The sequence below is a fragment of the Eurytemora carolleeae genome, unplaced genomic scaffold (genome assembly GCF_000591075.1).
Source record: "Eurytemora carolleeae unplaced genomic scaffold, Eaff_2.0 scaffold20, whole genome shotgun sequence".
NCBI classification, from domain to species: Eukaryota; Metazoa; Arthropoda; class Copepoda; order Calanoida; family Temoridae; genus Eurytemora; species Eurytemora carolleeae.
This window is the reverse complement of record NW_019396765.1, coordinates 193,405-214,530: the sequence shown is the minus strand read 5'-3', so window position 1 is coordinate 214,530 and position 21,126 is coordinate 193,405. Positions and strand designations below refer to the sequence as shown.

Below are 21,126 nucleotides of genomic sequence, written 5' to 3'. Positions count from 1 at the left end.
TCTGATTTGGAAACCATTGAAGGTTCATTCCTCTGCAACCGTGATCAGTGTATCGGAGTGTATCCGAAGTAATCTTGAACCCTGATTTCTGTATAAAAGAGTGCACCCGGAGTAATCTTGAACCTTGATTTCCGTATATCAGAGTGCACTCGGAGTAATCCTACAGAGAAAAACCGGAGAGTTGAAACTAAACCTTGAAAAATCTGCGGGATTTCAGAGAAGTTATAACATTTTCGACAGTGTTAAGATTTAGAATTTGCTTTTTCAGTTTAAAGATAAGAGCGTGAAAAGTATTTTCTACTGAGGGATTAAACTTAGTTACATATCTCGATCAGCAAAGCCAACAGGTGCAAAATTTGGACAGATTTTTGCAGTGGGCAAAAATGAGTGGGTTCACGGATTTTTCGCAGATTCTACACTCCAGAAATACAGAGAAAATACAGAAGGTAAAAGAAAAATTCCAATTCAATTTTAAATTTGTCTTTTTGTTAAAATGTAGAGTCTTTAGAAGCAGATTAATAAATCATTTATTAATTTTCTTTAAATTCTAAAGTTGATTTCTCTAAATAATTTGGGAAAATCCTTTATATGTTGAATTACTTGAAAACAATATAAAAAAATGTTGATGAAAGCCTTCGATATTTTTTAGACTCTTTAGAAATTGGAAACATTTTTCTAACTAAACAAATGATTTTGATTTTGTACTAGCATTATATAGTTTTAAATAAAGAGAAAAAGTGCTTAATATGATCGGTTCAAACCCCTTTCAAAAATTTTAGATTTGATAATGTATACGTCAACTTTTGGACGATTTGTAATTAGGCATAATTTCCATGTTTTAAAAAAACATTTTTACTTTTCCAATAATTCAGGGCCGGGAGAGTATAATTCATATTTTCCAAAAATCAAAGATTTATCCGGTACATAGATTTCATTGTTATTCGTTTATTTTCCTAAACTGTGCTAGGAACGTTTTAGGAAAAAATGGCTTTAACAAAATCTATTTAGTTCCAAACAAATCATTCAAATTACAACCAATAATCATTGATAGTTTTTCGACGCATTCGTATATAGTTGATATTTCATAATATTTTTTATTTTTTATGATCCGAGAGTTACTTTTAAAAAGCATTTATTCCTGTTTCGAGAATTTTTGATAATGAAAAGGACATTTTCGTATTTTCCAGGAATGTTAAAAAATCCAGCACCAGTGAAATATTATTTTTTTTTTTTTAAATTTAAATATTATGAAATATTAACTATATACGAATGCGTCGAAAAATTATCTATGACCATTGGTTGTAATATCGGAATGATTTGTTAAGAATTAAATTGATTATTTTGCGATCCGAGTTGAATGTTGCAACTTTCTCAATTTGTATGGACGCTATGTTCTTCAGCATCAGTCGTTTTTAACAATTTTCTCCTTATAGACGCAATAGAAAGAACTTAGATTAGTTGCGATCAAAAGCGCTTATTTTTCGCCGTAAGCCTGCACCCCTTTCATTGTTTACGAACACCCCCTTTAAAAACGAAAACGAATAAAAGTACGGAAAATCCAATTAATTCTCTCAAATCAAGATTAGCTGACAGAGTTTTTGTTTTTGTTTTTGTTCAATGAAAAGTCAATATTAACCATTCATTTAAAAAATTTTAATAAATTTTAATAAATTTTACTTTCTTCGATAATCCGCGCAAAGTCATATCATGAAGGGATAAGTTAGGAATCAAGTAGTGATCCTAAAATCTAAGTTTCCACGTTAGATATCGAGATCAAACGTAAAAGATTAAGGACACTCCATCCTCAGACCATATTTCATATATCTGTTGGTTCTAACTTTAATCTTCTTTTAGGATCAAAATTTAGCAACTAAAACCGAAATTAAAATAAAAAAGGCAAAATTCTGAAATTTGAAATACTATGTAAATAGTGGAGCCAAGTAAAAAACTATTCTTTATTGAATGTTAAGAAACAGATTAACCTGTTGTTTAAGCTGCTGTCTAACCTGCTGTCTAACCTGCTGTCTAAAACCATTTTCATCTAAATCATCATCTCATATGTAAATTCCACTTTTTGCTTAGAAAGTTTTGGTTGAAAAAAGACGTAATTTGTTTTGTTAAAACAATGAATTGGTAGAGTTTCTGTATGCTTGTAAGATTATCGGAGATTTTAAAACATCAACTTTGCGCATTTTTATATAATAGAAAGATGACGTCACACCACACAGGTTCAATTCAATATTATCTTGTTTGTTTTTCAAAGATTTCTGCCTGACTCATATCCGCTATTTACAGCATTTATTGCCCCTCCTGCTCCCCACCCCCTCCCCACCTCCTCCCTACGCCATCTACCTTTAGATCAGGGGGTGAAACCTATATAAATTCTTAGCTTTAATTCAAAATTTATCCAAACTTACCTAACTGGCCAAACCAAACAGGTCAAAAAAATGTTTCAAACTTGGTTAGCTTTCCTCTCAACCTTTACACCCCCTGATAACCTCTATATTTACACTATCCCACTATCCCTGCTAACTTCTAAACCCCCTGCTAACCTCTAAACCTCCTGATAAACCTCTAAACCCCCTGCTAACCTCTAAACCCCCTGCTAACCTCTAAACCCCCTGCTAACTTCTAAACCCCCTGCTAACCTCTAAACCTCCTAATAAACCTCTAAACCCCCTGCTAACCTCCTCTAAACCCCTCTGCTAACCTCAAACCCCCCTGCTAACCTCTAAACCCACTGATAACCTCTAAACCCCCTGATAAATCTCTAAACCCCTTGCTATCCTCTAAACCCCTTGCTATCCTCTAAACCTACTGCTAACCTGTAAACCTCCCTGCTAGCCCCTCAACCTCCGGATAAACCTCTAAACCCACTTATAAACCCCCTGTGAACCTCTAAACCACCTGACAAACCTCTAAAACCTCTGTATCTCTAGGTACCTGGAGGTCCTATGGTAGAACTAGAGGATGCAGAGCTCTGGGATAAGTTTAAGAACCTAACGAACGAGATGATCGTCACCAAGAATGGGAGAAGAATGTTTCCAGTGATTAAGGTAAAATATTAAATGAATTTTTAAGAATTATTTTAGTTTGTCAATCATGTCAATCAATCTAAAGGCATTGAAAAAGAATGGCTTTTCACGATTTACTTATGAAAACGTATAATGATTGAATAAATGATATTTTCAAGTTTTCTAAATTTTTTAAGGAAATTCTTTTTCGCGGACATACTGTTTAGAATTTTATTTATTTAGATTTTAACCTTAAAAATTAGTTTTCAATGTTCATTAAGTAATATTTCTACGTATTTCAGGTTCGCATCTCAGGATTAGATCCATCCGCCATGTACTCCGTCCTCCTTGAGTTCGTCCAGGTGGAGAACCACAGGTGGAAGTACGTGAACGGAGAATGGTTGGCCGGCGGTAAGGCGGAGCCCGCCCCTCAGAACCCGGTCTACATGCATCCAGATAGTCCTAACTTCGGAGCACATTGGCAGAATGATCAAGTGAACTTTTCTAAAGTTAAGTTGACCAATAAAACGAAGGGTTCGGGACAGATTATGCTGAACAGTTTGCACAAGTATGAACCACGCGTCCATGTTGTTCGGGTTCCCGGAGCTGCCGGCGACCCGCAGCAAGTCTGGAGCTTTCCATATCCGTCGACGCAGTTCGTTGCCGTGACCGCTTACCAGAACGAGGACGTGACCGCACTCAAGATTAAACACAATCCCTTTGCTAAGGCGTTCCTAGATGCTAAGGAGCGTCCTGGAGCTCAATCCCCTGTTACAAACCTTAGCTCTGGTCTACCTAGCTGGTATATGAACTCCATGAACTCCATGAACTCCATGAACTCGATGAACTCGAGGAATATGTCTAGGTCCAGGTATACTCCGTATACTCTACACCATAGACCTGGATATATTAAAGAAGAATCAGCTGCCTATTATCCTGGATGCTACGACACACCCTACACGTATCCTCATCCTGCATACAGCGCTCCTTTAACCCCCTCAGCTCCAGGATTCACTGCTCCGCCCACATCTTCTCCAGGGAACTGTTCTAGCTCCTCCTCCTCTTCCCACCACTCACCTACTCCAGATCAAGGACTCCAGTATGATTATCAGTATCAGTACTCATCTCATCAGTACTACGTCCCGGAGGATTTTCTTCAGCTCTCACAGTTTGATTATTCATACAACTCAGGGTATCTTCCAACCCCACCCTCACACTCACCCGGAGCTGAATACTCCCAACCTCAAACTCATCTTCATCCTCTAACAGAGTCTAAATGTAAGATCGAACCTCTGGATTCAACTCAGGGTGCTAATCTAGACACAGAGTCGTGGTTTGGTTCTAATCTCAGAATAAACCAGGACTCGGAGTCAATTCTCTCAATGGAGCAAATCCACACAAACTTGGATACCAGACCCCATCTTCAGACCAGTCTGGATACCAGATCCCACCATCAGACTAGCCTAGATACCAGATATCAGCACCTGGATACCAGATCTCTGCAGCCAAGTCAAGATTCTAGACCCCTTCAGCTTCTGTCCAACCTGGAGCATCCGACCCAACCCATTCTTTCCTCTGTCTCAGCAGCCAGACAATCCTTACTTTCATAGAGAACCAGAACCCCCCTTAAAACTGTGTCCATTAGTTTGTGGGAACCCAGAAATATGTTTGAATTGTGTTTAGCTGAAGATAAAAGTTCCGAAATCCATTCCGATTTATGACTTGATTGCATCTGTAGTCCTTGTACAACTTTTTTACTCCCCTCCCCCCTGCTAACCTCACATCTATTTATTAGAAATAATTTATACAAACACATTTTTATCATAAAGTAGACTGAATAAGTACATTTCATTCTGAGCTTAAACAAATTAAATATTTTCAATTATTTTCGATATTGACGAAAAAGATCTTTGATAGATATCTAAATTGCACTGATTTAAATTGTAAATTTTTTATAACAGATATTCTATTATTTCTTCACTCACAGCTGTACAGCTGGAGTACACTGTACAATTGTGTTCAATTTACTGTTTAGTGTTGAGCATTTTGTATACTAAAAGTACAGCTGTTTGCACCTTTAACTGTACAGTTTTGTACACTCCCAATTGTACAGCTTTGAAAAATTGTGCTGCTATAAACTATTCTGTTTCACCAAAGGCATATGTTATGATTAATTTATAAATAAAAATATTTAATAAATTTATATATTAACATTGAAGTTTATTATCTGAGAGAGGCAATCTTTTTAGGAAGTGTCAACAAAAACCAATGTTTTAGATAAACATTTTATTTACCAAAGAATAAAGATTATATCAGAGAATAAAATGTTGGAATTTTGTTACAAAAAGACGTTGTTCTACAGATAGAGATGGGGGCGTTTGTTCGATGCTTTTTTTTAAACGTTTAAAAATATTTATTTAGTATTTTCTCAACATTTTCGTTCATTTTTTACATATTTCGTTCGTTTCCTCACTAAACGATCGTTCAGTAAAATCTTTCATTCCATAAGATCGTTCCATCATTAAAACACTATGGTTTTTTAAAATTTGGTAGAAAAATCGTTAGTCCAGTAAAAAAAGCGCTCGTTTTCTTCGTTCAATTTTAAAACAGGTCGTTGATCGTTGATCGTTCGTTATTTTTTCCGAACGACGTTCGTTTTCAAAAATTTGGTTCGTTGACAAAAACGATGCCCATCTAATCATCTCAAATTTCTCAACTTCTCAAATTCTCAACTTCTCAACTTCACAACTTCTCAACTTCTCAACTTCTCAACTTTTCAACTTCTCAAATTTTCAACTTCTCAACTTCTCAATTTTTCAATTTCTCAACTTCTCAACTTCTCAACTTCTCAACTTCTCAACTTCTCAACTTTTCAACTTCTCAACTTCTCAATTTTTCAATTTCTCAACTTCTCAACTTCTTTCTCAACTTCTCAACTTCTCAACTTCTCAACTTCTCAACTTCCCAACTTCCCAACTTCTCAACTTTTCAACTTTTCAACTTCTCAACTTCTCAACTTCCCAATTTCTTCATGTTTTCTCTTTCTATAAAAAGTAAAGCCAAATATAGACTGTATATTTTACATAAAAATATATAAAAATTATTTAAAGTTCTGGTTGGAAATAAGGAACTGTTTCTTAACCAGCTGATCTGTAAATTCTAAAAAAGAAACTTTTAATAACTTTTATCATGGACAGGATTTGTTTTAATTTTATCCGTTAGCTAAAACAGGACAACATCTAACGTACAGAGTGTCTCAATAATTATGGAAATAAATGGCGTTAGGTTTAAATTTTTTTTAGCCTATCCCTTTACTACGAGGGGTATACAACCATGGGTTCCCTCAACAAATTTCAGCCAATTTGGTCCAGCCGTTTGGACAGCTACAGCCAACATATATAAAGTGAGAACCAGAAAACTGTGGAATAGGAAGACGACAAAAGAAACAATAATTATTTGTATTTGATATTGTTACAAAGCAAATAGATTTAATAGTAACTTATAATTTCACTTATTAAGTGCAATAGGTCTGTTTTCTCTGCAAAATTGTTGTGTCTTACGATCATTGACTATTTAGAGTCATGCGTTGCGACTAAAAGTCGTCTTCCTATTCCAGGGTTTTCTGCTTCTCACTAGATTATGCATTTAAAGTTACAACAACAATTTAAAGCATTGTAATATATTTCAAGATGTTTTATCATACAAAATGTTTTATGTATATCTATAAATATATACATATATAATATTATTATAAAGATTTATTCACACACATAGATATAAATACATATATAAATGGTGTAGATAAAATTTGTTAAAATAATTTTTTTTTGAAAATACAGGTTTCCAAAAGAAAAGAGAGAACATATGCAAAATTATGCACAAATAGAAAAAATTGATTTTTCCTCACTACATAACATATTTATCATTTCAGTTATTACGTAATCATCGAATCCTTCAACATATAAATTATTCATTCTTGTATTTAAAAGTTCTTGTAAAACCGGAACTTTTCATGCATGTTCCAATGGGACATCAAAATATTTCATTTGTTTCTTAACTAACATTTTTCTAAGATCCGAAGGATTTACAGAACAATCTTTCTGCCAAGAACTGTGTTGAGGTCATTTTTACATAAATTAGAAAGAAATCTAATGCAAAGCTTAGAACTTGCTTCAATAGTCTCATAGAAAGACACACATCTGCTAACTAACATAGTTTTTACATGTAAACATTGTGAAATACTTTCAATCAAGTACCTATGCGCATCTCTAGGTACATTAAAAAGAATTCTAATAGCAGTATTCCATGATGTATACAATTTTGAAACACATTGGGAACTCAAGTCCCAAATACTAGAGTCATATATATATATATATGAGCGAAGAGCTTTATAATGTACTCTAAGCTAAAGTGCCTGGCGTTGCCCGCAAAAAAAATTTGAATTTGGAAAAAAATTCCGATTTTGAAAAAAAAATTCTAACTTTCTTTATACCCTTGTCATCCCCGAGCTACCCACTAGTTAACTCAAAAAAATATAGCCCATTTGGTCCAGCCGTTTTGCCGGCTATAGGGAACTTATATACGAATGTTTTGTCTTATTATATAGAATACTAGCTGAAGGGCCCAGCGTTGCCCGTGGAAAAAAATTGAAATAAATATTTCGATTTTTTTAGCCACAAAAAAAATTTAGCCCAAACGGTCGAGCCGTTTGGCCGGCTATATGCAACATATATATGAGTGTCTTGTTTTATTATATATTGGTTTATTTATTTGTCTGCTATAAATATATGCGAGTGGAGTCTTAAATGTTCCAACTGGAAAGAGAAAATCCGTGAAACCATCTAAATCTGATTCAAAATGGATAAAACAGCTTGTGATTTTCACCGTCATTTCCTAAGCTACCACCCTTAGAAACGACGATCTTTCCAATTCTATCATTCAAGAATTCAATACAAAAATATATTTATGTATTACGAATTATAGATATTATTTATAGATTTTATCATGGAGCACAACGTTTGAAACAGAGCAAATATTTTTAGCGGAGAACCAAAACCAATATATTTTTATATACATATTAGCGAAAAGAATTATTATATAATATAACACATAAAGTTTAGTCGATATATACTTGGCCTATTAACGTTAAAATTAAACATTTTAATTAGGTCCTTCATCAATTATTTTTTTGCGATATTTTTAACCATTTCATGCAAGTATTAGATTGATAAAAGTTTAAACCTTTTATTTAAAGGGACTGTAAGCGTAATTTTTTGTGGCCCTTAATGTTAAGATGACAATGCCCGATTTACAACGGTACCCTTAAAAGCTTTGTCTAATCAAGTATGAATTAGATATAAATGTTTATTAATTTGAAAACTGTTCATTTTTAATTGTGGTTTCTTTACAAAGTGACTTGTGTGCATTTCTACATATAGGAATGATTATAATTAGACACTTTTAAACCTAGAAGAAACGACAAACATCTTCCATATCATTGATCAGACAAATTTTCAAGGATACCGTTGTTAAGCGGACATAACCATATTTGTATAAAGGGTCACTTTAAATTACGCTTACAGTCCCTTTAAAGGGAACGTTCGTGAAAAATGAATTGCATCCGAATCAAGTTCTTATCGACTGGTACTTTTAAAAAATATACTTTTATCAATTCAACACATCAAAAGCCTCCAAATGTTGCTATGCGAGGAAGCAAGTAATTGAGCATAATCGTTCTGGAAAATAATTGATTACTCCTACCAAACTCTAATTTTCTTTTAAATTTGTCTAAGACCTGCTGTACAAACTGTACACTTTCAATAATTTCAACTTTTGATTTTTGTTCATCCAGAATTGAACATTTAAAATATGCTATATATCTATATGAAGGTCTAGGATATGCAGATATAAAAATGTGAAAATTAGACTGTGTGACGAGTAATCAGTTGTATTTACTTTTTACCTTTAAAAATCTGTAGAGTTATTTCCTCGTTTAAAAGGAGAGCAAGGGATCCCGTTTCTCCGCTGCTTTCCTAAATAGATAAATATCTAACTAACAGAAGTGCCCGGCGTTGCCCATGCTATTAAAAAAAATCTTCAAATAATGGACAGAAAATTTCATCGTGTGTCTAAATAGCTAATCTAAAGGATAGACTGCCTTTCCTCATTGTAAAAAAAACGATACCGCATTTAACGGAAAAGTCGCAGTTAGATATATCGCACACTCTGTGCGATATAAATATTGCTACTGTTGATTTCACTTAAAATTGTATTAAATGTTTCGAGATTTAAGCCGGTGCTTAATTGAAACCGGTTTTTGGCGGATTTAAGACGCGGCTCAAATCCATTAAATTCGGACACAGTTATTATTATTCCAAACAAATAAATATAATTATAATTTTCCACTTGAATCTTATAGATATATCTAAAAAGCGTCTTTTTGCAGTGCCAAAATTGTCGTAATCTGAACAAAATTACCTATGTTCCTCCGAATATGTTGAAAAATCTTTGGGTTGTTTCCAAATATGATTTTATGTAAAATGTTCATAAATTGCGCTTACATGTAAAACAAACGAAACAAAATTTGTTCTCATATTTTTTCTTTTTGTGAAGAATTCAATCCGGCAATTTGTTTTACAATTTTTAGAATTTTTTTTATGTTGGTTCGAACATTCGATAATTATCCTCTTCATTTTCTGACATTTTTTCTTTGATATTAAATAACTATTTAATGCAAAAACTAAGCTTTTTATATATATTTTCCACCAAAGTGTAAACACAACTTACGTTAAGGTAAATAAAACAATAATTTTTCCGGAAACAATAATTGAATTTCGACCATGGGTTTCTTTGTTAGAAGTGTTGCTATAGGGTTCCTAATCGTTACTGAAAACAAACGGAAAAAATTATCTTTTTTCGATTTGTTTTTGATTGTTCGAAGCCAATTTATCTTCATTTTAAGAAAAAGGAATTGTTAAATATGATCTTTTGAAAAACTAAAAACGAAATGACGATATTGAAATAACATCGTTTTAAAAACGATTGTTACTGTTTTTTCAACGTTATTAACGAAACTATCAGTTCGTTTTTCTGAAAAGTAAAAACGATCCATCCCTAGGTTTTAAAGTCATTAGGAGGGGGGGGGGGGGGTATTATGAACAAAAATATGCATGTTTTGAATCTATTGGAATTTTGCCAAATTCTTTTTAAAGAATAAAGCAAGAAAAAAAATTAGAACTCAGGGTTAAAAAAAGGCCTAGCATGGTCAGTGAGTGAAATCACAAAGTTTAAAGATTAATTATGCAGATTCGATGTAAATTGGATTTCAATGAATAAATGAATAGAGTAAATAATGGACAAATGAATGCAAGAAAATCCCCCAATATTCTTTTTATGTCACACTTTACTCACTTCACATTTCATTTTTGAAAATGTTAAAAAGTAACTTTTTAAAATATTGCAAGTTCCAAACATATTGTTGTGTCGGTTTTTTGAATAAAAAGTAAATACTTTTTTATATTCATGTTTAGCTGAAGAAAATGATATTTGTAAAAGTTTTATTTTGAAATGTTCTTGACATTTTTAAGTGTAACGTTTAGAAGAGATTATATAGTCCCTAGAACAAAAGACATGTTGCATGCTCTTGAGTTTCTATATAAAATATAAAAAAATCAATAGTTCCTTTATTATCAAAAGTGAGACTGTTCAGTGTTCACAGAGCGACTTTTATTTAATAGAACAAAGAAGACAACAAAAATTTTACTGTTTTCAGGTTCTCAGTGTAGGATGGAAAAGGTTTATTATATTTTTAGACAATAAATAACAACAATTGGTCGATTCTGAGAAATGTTTCAAGGGTTCTCTTAAAGGGACTGTAAAGTAATTTCAAGTGAACCTCCATTGATAGAGTTGCATGCCTGGCAGCCCGATTCGCAATGGTACCCTTAACATTTTTTTCTGAATTATATATCAATGCGAGTTTCCTGCGAATTTCATACTTCCGGAATTATCAGAATTAAGCCAGAAAAATATTTTATCTTCAACATTATTAATGAGATTAAAGCTTCAAGGGTACCATTGTGAATCGAGTATGCCCCTCTTCTAATGGAAGGACACTTAAAATTACGATGACAGTCTCTTTGAAATTACGAGGACAGTCCCTTTGAAATTACGATGACAGTCCCTTTGAAATTACGAGGACAGTTCCTTTGAAATTACGAGGACAGTCCCTTTGAAATTACGCGTAGAAGTTATTTTTCTGGCTTTGCCTGATTGGATATTGGAAAAGTTGGATGGTAAATGCATAGATTAATAACATTAAAGATAGAACACTAGATGTCGTCTTTTCTAGATTTTGGGGTTTTCTCGTTCACAATAACCTTAAGACAGAAGCCCAAAGGAGTTACGCGCATGCTCTCTGTCTGTATTGTAATTCTACTTGGCGTGCGGGTAACTCCTTTGGCCTTCTGCCTCAAGGTTATTGTGAACGAAAAATCCCTTAATCTCGAAAAGACGACATCTAGTGTTCTATCTGTATTGTTATTTATCTATAGGTAAATCCATTAAAGATAGAAAATAAAGGTATCTATTCATCTATATGGTATCTATTAATCTATACGGTATCTATTCATCTATACGATATCTATTCATCTATACGGAATCTATTCATCTATACGGAATCTATTCATCTATACGGTATCTATTCATCCATACGGTATCTATTCATATATACGGTATCTTTTTATCTATACGAAATCTATTCATCTATACGGTATCTATTCATCTATACGGTTTCTATTCAAAGTTCTTTAAAGAATCATTACAAGGGTGTCAGTGAAGAGAACTAATTAGATCTCTAAAATATCTATCTGAAATTGAAACCTTTAAATTCTTTATGTACACAGTCATTATTGTCTGCGCGCGTCAATTGAAAGATGAAAGGAAAGAAATAATGCTAACAATTATCAGAAAAAAAGACCTTGGCTCCGTTTTTTTCTGAAAAAAATTCTCCCAGTTTTGGTTTTGACGTCTTTAAATTTGGCCAAAAATATTTTTAAATCTGTTGTCTAAAGTTGATAAACAGGGTTCACCATTTTTTTTCTTCAAATTTTTGATGGCAATGCCCGACTCCCAAGGGCAACCTAAAAATTCTTTATCTGAACAAGTACAATGGTATAAAATAAATAACAATTTTTAGAATTTTGAAAATCATGATTAATTTCAATTTTGGGTTTTCTACAAAAGTACATGACTTGCGCACAGGACAACATAAAGGAATTATCAGAATTGAAACGAGAATATCTTCAACATTGTTTATCAGGTAAAAGTTATAAGAGTACTGTGGCGAATCGGGCATTGCCATGTTTGCATGGAGGGTCACTTGAAATTCATACAGCTTACAGTCCCTTTAAGATACCTACCTAGATCTTGTTTTAGTTTAGATAAATTCATAATAATCTCTCCTTGAGTAGAACCTGAATCAAGACTCTCCTCATCTGAAAGATAAACCCATGAAAAAATGCACGTTTAAAACTGCTGAAGATTTAAGCACTCATGTATTATAAAATATACATGATTGTTAAGCATTTTATAGCATTTAATCAAGCGTAAAAGCTTCTGTATTTGTTAACGTTTTATTTGCATAACCTTTCCATCGAAGTGTTGTGCAGTTCAGGGTATTCATTTTACATTTGTATGAGACTTTAGAGAAGAATTGTACAGATTACGGAATGTATTCAGTTTATTTTCTTAGATAAATGGTTCCCTGCAACTCTTTTCTATTTTTTGACAAATCAAACAAAAGCTTGCTAATCAACCAATAGCTCGCTAATAAACCAATAGCTCGCTAATCAACCCATAGCTTGCTAATCAACCAATAACTCGCTAATCAACCAATAGCTCGCTAATCAACCCATAGCTTGCTAATAAACCAATAACTCGCTAATCAACCAATAGCTCGCTAATCAACCAAAAGCTTGCTAATCAACCAAAAGCTCAGTAATCAACCCATAGCTCGCTAATAAACCAATAGCTCACTAATCAACCAATAGCTCGCTAATAATCCAATAGCTTGCTAATCAACCAATAGCTTGCTAATAAACAAAAAGCTCTCTAATTAACCAAAAGTTAGCTAATTTACCTATAGCTCGCTAATCAGCCAATAGCTAGCTAATTAACCCACAGCTCGCTAATCAACCAATAGATTGCGTGCGATTGTTGCGTACGAGCTTGCAACCTTAAAATCCGAATGATTGTGAATACCATTATATTGAAGAATATTCACAACCTGTATCATCCATAAAGTCTGAATGTGCTTCAGTGTTCCAAGACTCCTGTTTACAAACGTTCCCCTAGAAATGGAACGCGTTATAAGAAACCTAAACAAAATTTCCAATATCAAAAATTGTATCCAAACCTTGTATATTTTCGTTGGCGCTGCATGAATTAAATAATTTGATTTTAGATTAGATTAGATTGATAATATTAAACGCAATCTTTATTTTTTTAGACAACTAAAGTCAATTAGTTGTGTTTCTCCAATCTCCATCTTATGCAGATCTAGGGATTATTCATGAATTATAATCTCCATCTTATGCAGATCTAGAGATTATTCATGAATTATAATCTCCAATCTACATCTTATGCAGATCTAGGGATTATTCATGAATTATGATCTTCAATCTCCATCTTATGCAGATCTAGGGATTATTCATGAATTATGATCTTCAATCCATCTTATGCAGATCTAGAGATTATTCATGAATTATAATCTCCAATCTACATCTTATGCAGATCTAGGGATTATTCATGAATTATGATCTTCAATCTTCATCTTATGCAGATCTAGGGATTATTCATGAATTATGATCTCCAATCTACATCTTATGCAGATCTAGGGATTATTCATAAATTATGATCTCCAATCCCCATCTTATGCAGATCTAGGGATTATTCATAAATTATGATCTCCAATCTCCATCTTATGGATCAGGCGTTTATCCTTAAATTGGATATCGAGATCAAATGTTAAAGAAACTTTACTTCACAAAAGTTTCAATCTCAGATCACTTATCAAGTTTTTGTTGCAATTTCGCGCAAATTTACTTGCATCTTGTGCAATTTTCACAAAATTTGCAAAGTCTTGCAAAATTATAAATTTTCGGGGAAATGCACAACTTAGCACTTACCTTTCCTTTCATCCCCTGATCTCCTCTCTCTTTATTTTTATTTTGTGTGAGAATCTCCTGAAAGATATTTCGTTAATAAGGGACTGGTCAAATATTTGAACAAAGATACCCAATTAAAAACATTTTTATCAGACCAATCTTAGAATTAGTTATAGTGACTGTTTCAGGAGGTATCACATTCAAACCTTTGTCTCAGCAAAATTGACTAAGATACTTTTGTTGTTGTCACGCAGGAAGAAAACCCCAAAAAATCAAAAAATAATATATATCAGATAAAAATTTATATGTTCCCAGGATTTTACAAAAGTATTGTCTTGATTATATGCATATATTTATATATATATATGATATTAAAAAAGAATTAAGACAGAATAAAAATTCGCAGTCATCTTTAAAATCATATTAATATAGTTGTTGGAATCCTGAGGCCGAATTTAAAGAATTTGAACCGCGGCTCAAATATGGTTGGTTCCACTTAAAATCGTATTCATTGCTTCAAGATTTAAGCCGGCGCTTAATTGAAACCGGTTTTTGGCGGATTAAAGACGCGGCTCAAATTCATTAAATTCGAATACTGTATTCATATTTGCTACCCACTTTATACAGTGAGAACCAGAAAACTCTGGAAAAGAAAAACGAGTCTGAGACTCAGGTTATGATGTGATCAGTTACTAGTAAAACTATTTGCCTAATAACAACATCAAATACACTGCAGTATTATTTTAATGTCATCTTCCTCTATCCACATTTTCTGGTTCTCACTGTAGATAATAAGTATTTACAACTGTACTGGGAAGTTCAGGGAATTTTTCTTTACCTGGGATTCCCAAGACCAATATTGGCCGAGGGAACCTGTGGTTAGAAGTACATTTTTTTCCAGACACGGGCAGCCGTAGTACATTTGAATTTCCGAGCCGGGTCAACCTGGTCCCAGTTTGTACTGTACCTAGCTCTATGGACAGGGCTAGCCAGTGCAACAAGGTTGACGCGGTCAGACTTTATGCTTCATATAGGTTGAATTTGCTTTTACTAAAGTGGCAGAGGTGCGTGCATAAAGAGTTGTTTTACACAATTATTTGGTGCTTTGAAATGAAAATGCGCGTTTTTTTTCAAGAAAACTTTGCAGAGCAGCTGGTTTTACTTGATTGTCCCAGGCAAGGGAGGTTAAGTTACTTAAAGTTCCTCTGCTTGGGGTATTATAGGTCGGTAAATGTTGGTAAAAGGGTGGTAAATAATTGTACATTTTACAATATGGCGGCAATATTTACGCTTTTTAATTTTGTACAGTGTACACTATGTAAGGACATTTTTGGAGCATTAACAGGAACTTTTCAGATTTTTAAAATTTTCTCAAAATTATTTGAAAAGAAAGTTTGATGAATGTAAACATTTAACAATACTGAACTCTGTTTTCAAGAATCACTAATGACGCAGATGAGTAAAAAAAGCGCATTAGTTTTCGTATTTTAAGCTAAAAATATCTTTATGTTTCGTTGCTCTATAAATATTTTTAAATCTGTCATTCCTTGACGAATGAAATTTAAACTTTTATGTTTGCTTGATGAAATCATTGAATTTTTAATGTAAATTTGACGAATAAAGTACAATTGTTTAGACTTACTATATTGATGAATTGATTAAATTAAAATCTTTATGCTTTCTTTTTAAAATAACGTTCAAATCTAGCTTTCACGGCTTAATGACTAAAGCTCATTCCCCCTCCCTTGGAATTTGCTCATTTTTATGTAAAATTCAAAACATGCTGGGGGTGGGAGGGGAAAATGTGTTGCCAAGTTTTGGATTTAAACATATTTAAAAAAAACTTTATTTTGAGTGATTGATATATTCTATAACATTAAAATTAAAGAGGTAGAATGTGCCTGCTCTCTACGTACACTCCAAATTTTTCCAAGTAGGGGACACCAACAATTTTCGTGAAAGAGGGGGGGGGGGTTCGTCCCCAATTTTTGCAGGAGGAGGACGTCCCCCTTTCCTCCCCTTAAGCCGCATCTGTTCCAATATTCCCAAAACTTAACACCAATATTTTTTCTTTAAATATCTATTTTAATATCTAAGAATTTTTAAATGTCGTCTTTTTAGGACCACCATAAAAAATCCTATTCAGTAATGACTGGATTATAAGGCGTAAACGATATTAAAAATGACGTAACCTTGAAACTTAAAATAGTAAATATCTAATTTCATCACAGCAAACTTTTATTATAATCCTAATATAAAAAATTAAAACATCAGTGTTTTGGGGATTGAACAGTTGTTTATTCTACTTTGAACATTCTAACGATAACATTATTTAAAACTAAACGATTTTTTTTCGGCTAAAATCGTAACTTTTGTGTAATCTTCAAAGCTTGATCTAGGTATCCAATGTGGACACTTTTAAATTGGAGATCAATACTTTGATCCCTTCAGTTATCCCTGCATTGTGGTCACCACGGGATATTGATTCACAACACAACAGTTCTGACTTTATATTGTATCATACTTTTTTAAAAATTATTCACTGCTAAATTTATAATTTCAATAATGAGCGGTTGAGCAGAGCCGGCACACTTGCTGGTTTCTGTTTGAGTTAAAGTATGCTGAGAAGTAAACCATCTTTTAAAAATCTGCAAAACATTTGTCAAAAATGAAAAATGCTTTAACCTTTTACTGATGATTAGGTCCAATTTTATTTTTAGAATAAATTGTTGTAAAAAAATTATGTCTTTATTGATATAAAATATATGTTTTTGTGATTTTCTAATATTTTATTAATATTAAATATATCTTTATATACTTGCAATATATATTTATATATTTACCTGATTAATTGTGAATATATCCTAACTAAATATATATTTATATATTTACCTGATTAATTGTGAATATATCCTGACTAAATAAATATTTATATATTTGCCTGATTAATTGTGAATATATCCTGACTAAAACTTCCTCTGCTACTGTTTGTTTCTTCAATCAAAGCTGCCATATTTGTGCTCTAGAATATATTATATATTATACAGCGGAGACCAGAAAACGGTGAAATGATTGTCGCCTGAATTCTTTCTTTAAACAATATCATTTCAAGAAGTTTTTAAAAACTGTGAAATAGAAAAAGATTTATTTACAAAGCTATTTATTATACAAAGCTAGGGTCTAAGACAACAATAATCCTGTTTTTGAATGGTTTTTTTGAGGTATGTAATTTACAGGGTTACCCACAAAGAATAATACTTTAAATTCGACCTAAAACTCTTTCAATTTAATAATCTGTGGATTGTTATTGGGGGTTTGCCCTAAATATAGTAGAATAATAAACGTTTAAATGATTTAACTAATGAAGAACGAAACAAGTAAGAACTACTGGGTACAGTCGTCTCTGAAATCTCAATCTTTTTGGGTCCTCCTGTATCATGTACATACACAATATGAAAACAGATATGACTTGTATCTGTCAAAAAACGGAATTGTTACAGAATCTTGTTTAATAAAATTTGGTTTCATTTAAAAGCTCCGGCCATTCCGCACTTTGTACACTAAGCTGTTTATTAAAAGATAGCAACGCCAGTGGATTTCTCACTGCAAAATAAACAGAAGTAGAAGGTTTATATGACATCACCAGTACGACTTTGTGACCTCATAGCTCCTCTATCTTTGATTTCGCGTTTAAGTTTGAGAAGCGCAAATTTAATTTGTTACTTTTTGAAAAATTCAAAACATTTTTGTTCTTCTCAATAACTCTTTAAAAAAGAGGAGTTTTGATTGAAGAATTATAAGAATTTAATCTTATATATAGGCGAATACATAACAATAAAAATTAGTAAAATTGTAGATATAGCATACCCTGCTAAACACAGAGAAAAAAATCTTATTCCAATTAATTTCGTGTAATGATTGGAGGGGGACTTGAGGACTGAAAAGATATTTTTGAACATGATAACTGTATTATCTTGGTCTGTCCATTAAGTCTAAAAGATGAATATAAAATTTTAAAGTCAGCATGAACTTCCAAAAACTAATTTTGCCAAGAAAGGGGTCAAACACCTTTACCGAAGTCTGGATCTGGAATTCATATTTAGGTGTTTTCTGTTGCATCAACCAAGGAAACTCTCAGAAACTTTCAACAATATCTTGGCGCAGTCGGAGGTCAATGACAACTTTAATTTTTATATAACAGCTAATTTTACTTTAAGAAATATTGCCAGTATTTTAAGAGTTACAGGTCTGCCTACAAAGGATGAGATCTCAGAGACGACAGTACGGAATTTATTTAGACATAATTAACATTGAAATCGTCATATTTTAAATGCTTCAGGTCGTCTTTACAGTCTCAATCTTTGGTGATAACCCTGGGTATGTAATATGAAACAATTCCGATTTTATAACACACACATGTAAGAATAGAAATTAGGAAAAATATTTGTTTTCCATTTTTCTTACCCTAGCAGCAGAGGGAGAGTAGGGTGTGTCAGGTCCCATATTTTGCCCAATATTAGGACTCCGCTATTAAAAAAATTTTATAATTAATGTAAACAAAATTTCAAGTGACCCCAATTTATTATTTTTTTATATTAAAATAAAGTTAAGAAAGTGCTATTAAAAAAAGGTAAAATGAAGTTAAGAAGGTGCTACTAAACAAAGTTAAAATAAAGTTTAGAAAGTGCTACTAAACAAAGTTAAAATAAAGTTAAGAAAGTGCTACTAAACAAAATTAAAATAAAGCTAAGTAAGTGCTACGAAAGAAAGTTAAGAAAGTGCTACTAAACAAAGTTAAGAAAGTGCTACAAAACAAAGTTAAGAAAGTGCTACTAAACAAAGTTAAAATAAAGCTAAGAAAGTGCTACTAAACAAAGTTAAAATAAATCTAAGAAAGTGCTACTAAACAAAGTTAAGAAAGTGCTACAAAACAAAGTTAAGAAAGTGTTACTAAACAAAGTTAAGAAACTGCTACTCAACAAAGTTAAGAAAGTGCTAATAAACAAAGTTAAGAAACTGCTACTCAACAAAATTAAGAAAGTGTTTCTAAACAGAGTTAAGAAAGTGCTACACAAAACAAAGTTAAGAAAGTGCTACAAAACAAAGTTAAAATGAAAAACTAAAAATGAGAATATCTACTAATATTTCTTGTTCAGTTTACATATTTCTTTTTAAAAAAATTAATAATGATAAGTGTCTTATGTTCATTGTACTATGGCATACTTTGAGTCTAAAAGCCGTCTCCCTATTACAGAGTTTTCTGGTTATCACTGTATAACGTGTAATTATTAAAAATTGTTTTTAATTTACCTTTCTGTACAAACTCCCAGTGTTTGGAACCTCCATGTCGTCTTTGCCCGCGCTAATCTAAAAATGTCGTCTTTTATTAGAAAATAATTCAAAATAATTAAAAATCTAATTATAATTTACATTCAACCCCATCATAATATTAATAATTTAAATTCCCAAATAATAAAAATTTTCTTATTTTGAATTTATTAAATAAAATAAAATTTTTCTAAATATCCCATTTTAAATCAATATTTAAGATACAGCAGGAATTGTCTGTCTGTTTCTTTGTCTGTTTGAATCCGTTAAACGTCAAAACGGTTGAATCTTTCAACATATTTTTGTACCAACTCACATGATCCAGGGAAGGTCTGTGGCTGGTCGAAATTGAAAGATTGTGTCTAATAGAAATGCCGTACTTAACGAGTTTTGAAAATTGACCAATTAAAGCAGAATTATCCACAATATTTTATACTTGTTGCAGTTTACAATGAAAAATGGCAGGTAAAAAATCAACAGTTAAAAGATAAAAATTACTAGGAAAGGGGCGCGAAGTGCTCAAAAAGCCTAGTATAATAAATTCAAAATTATTTACAAAGACAATCTCATAGACATAACACAATTCCGATGTTTAATGGGACACAATGTACTGTAACATAGTATATTGGGACACCATGTACTGTATAATAGTATATTGGGACACAATGTACTGTATAATAGTATATTGGGACACTATGTACTGTATAATAGTATATTGGGACACTATGTACTGTATAATAGTATATTGGGACACCATGTACTGTAACATGGTTTATTGGGACACCATGTACTGTATACTAGTTTATTGGGACACCATGTACTGTATACTAGTTTATTGGGACACCACTTACTGCATTATAGTTTATTGGGACACCATGAACTGTATAATAAGTAGATGTAAGTTGATAATGCATCTGTAGTCTCTGTAGACTGGAAGGTGGGAGGGGGTAGGGTCGTGATTTTTTTTATTAATATTTCATATTTTAATATTTTTAGTCAACTACAAAGAACGACCACATAGATCCAGATTGCTATGAAAAGTTGGATCAGTTTTCAAGACAGGATCGACTTTCAATATTGGAACACCTCGTCCCTTGATTAACGTCACTAACTTACTTATACTTTTTTGTAGCCCTAGATATGTTCTTTATTAAAATATAAAGCACTTGTTTTTAGATTTTGATTTTAGAAGATATTGGCAAAATTCTCATAGATTTTTAAATCAGATCTTGCAATGTTATTATAACTGTGCGAGATAATACAACTAAATATTCACAATTTGGACCCGCCTAACCAGAGTAGGTTGTTTAATTGGTTCACCCATTATAATCGAATGAGTTTTGTAGATAAATGGATGTACATTGTACACTATATACAATATTGTTGACAGTTAATACATCTTCTGAAAGGGGGGTAAGTCGACTTTACCAAAATCCTCTCGGAGAAAAACACCAAACCAAATCCAGTCTCCGCTCAAATTAATCTGTACTCTCCGACAAAAGAAACAATAAACAGTGAAAAGTTTTACTAAGTGAAAGATCAAATCCATAAATAACTTTGCATTTCATAGTAAACTCAACTTAAACAACCGGGTTTATATTTTCAGAAGTATTTACAAA

At 32.4% G+C, this 21,126-nt stretch overlaps 2 protein-coding genes across 3 annotated transcripts in view; one reads left to right on the top strand and one right to left on the bottom strand.

Annotated features, from left to right (window-relative positions):
- Positions 1-4,634, top strand: LOC111708399 (T-box-containing protein TBXT). The gene is made up of 3 exons (XM_023481762.1): positions 1-446; positions 2,940-3,056; positions 3,317-4,634. The coding sequence occupies exons 1-3, from the start codon at positions 384-386 to the stop codon at positions 4,622-4,624; spliced, it is 1,488 nt and encodes a 495-aa protein (XP_023337530.1). The 5' UTR covers positions 1-383; the 3' UTR covers positions 4,625-4,634.
- A 1,439-nt stretch (positions 4,635-6,073) lies between these two features.
- Positions 6,074-21,126, bottom strand: part of LOC111708400 (bestrophin-1) — a 28,223-nt gene continuing 13,170 nt past the window's right edge. For both annotated transcript variants that reach the window (XM_023481763.1, XM_023481764.1), the window contains 8 exons: positions 19,490-19,546; positions 18,644-18,706; positions 17,121-17,201; positions 14,201-14,257; positions 13,300-13,363; positions 12,434-12,508; positions 8,977-9,046; positions 6,074-6,173 (listed from right to left, as the gene is read on the bottom strand). In XM_023481763.1, coding sequence (XP_023337531.1) covers positions 8,979-9,046; positions 12,434-12,508; positions 13,300-13,363; positions 14,201-14,257; positions 17,121-17,201; positions 18,644-18,706; positions 19,490-19,546 — 465 coding nt within the window. In that variant the 3' untranslated portion in view covers positions 6,074-6,173; positions 8,977-8,978. The remainder of the gene's footprint in view (positions 6,174-8,976; positions 9,047-12,433; positions 12,509-13,299; positions 13,364-14,200; positions 14,258-17,120; positions 17,202-18,643; positions 18,707-19,489; positions 19,547-21,126) is intronic.

Excerpts from the sequence above, each read along its gene's own strand:
- LOC111708399 (XM_023481762.1), top strand. The coding sequence starts at position 384 with ATGAGTGGGTTCACGGATTTTTCGCAGATTCTACACTCCAGAAATACA. Across the intron at positions 447-2,939 it reads ATACAGAGAAAATACAGAAG|GTACCTGGAGGTCCTATGGT; the intron begins GTAAAAGAAAAA and ends CTGTATCTCTAG. Across the intron at positions 3,057-3,316 it reads GAATGTTTCCAGTGATTAAG|GTTCGCATCTCAGGATTAGA; the intron begins GTAAAATATTAA and ends TACGTATTTCAG.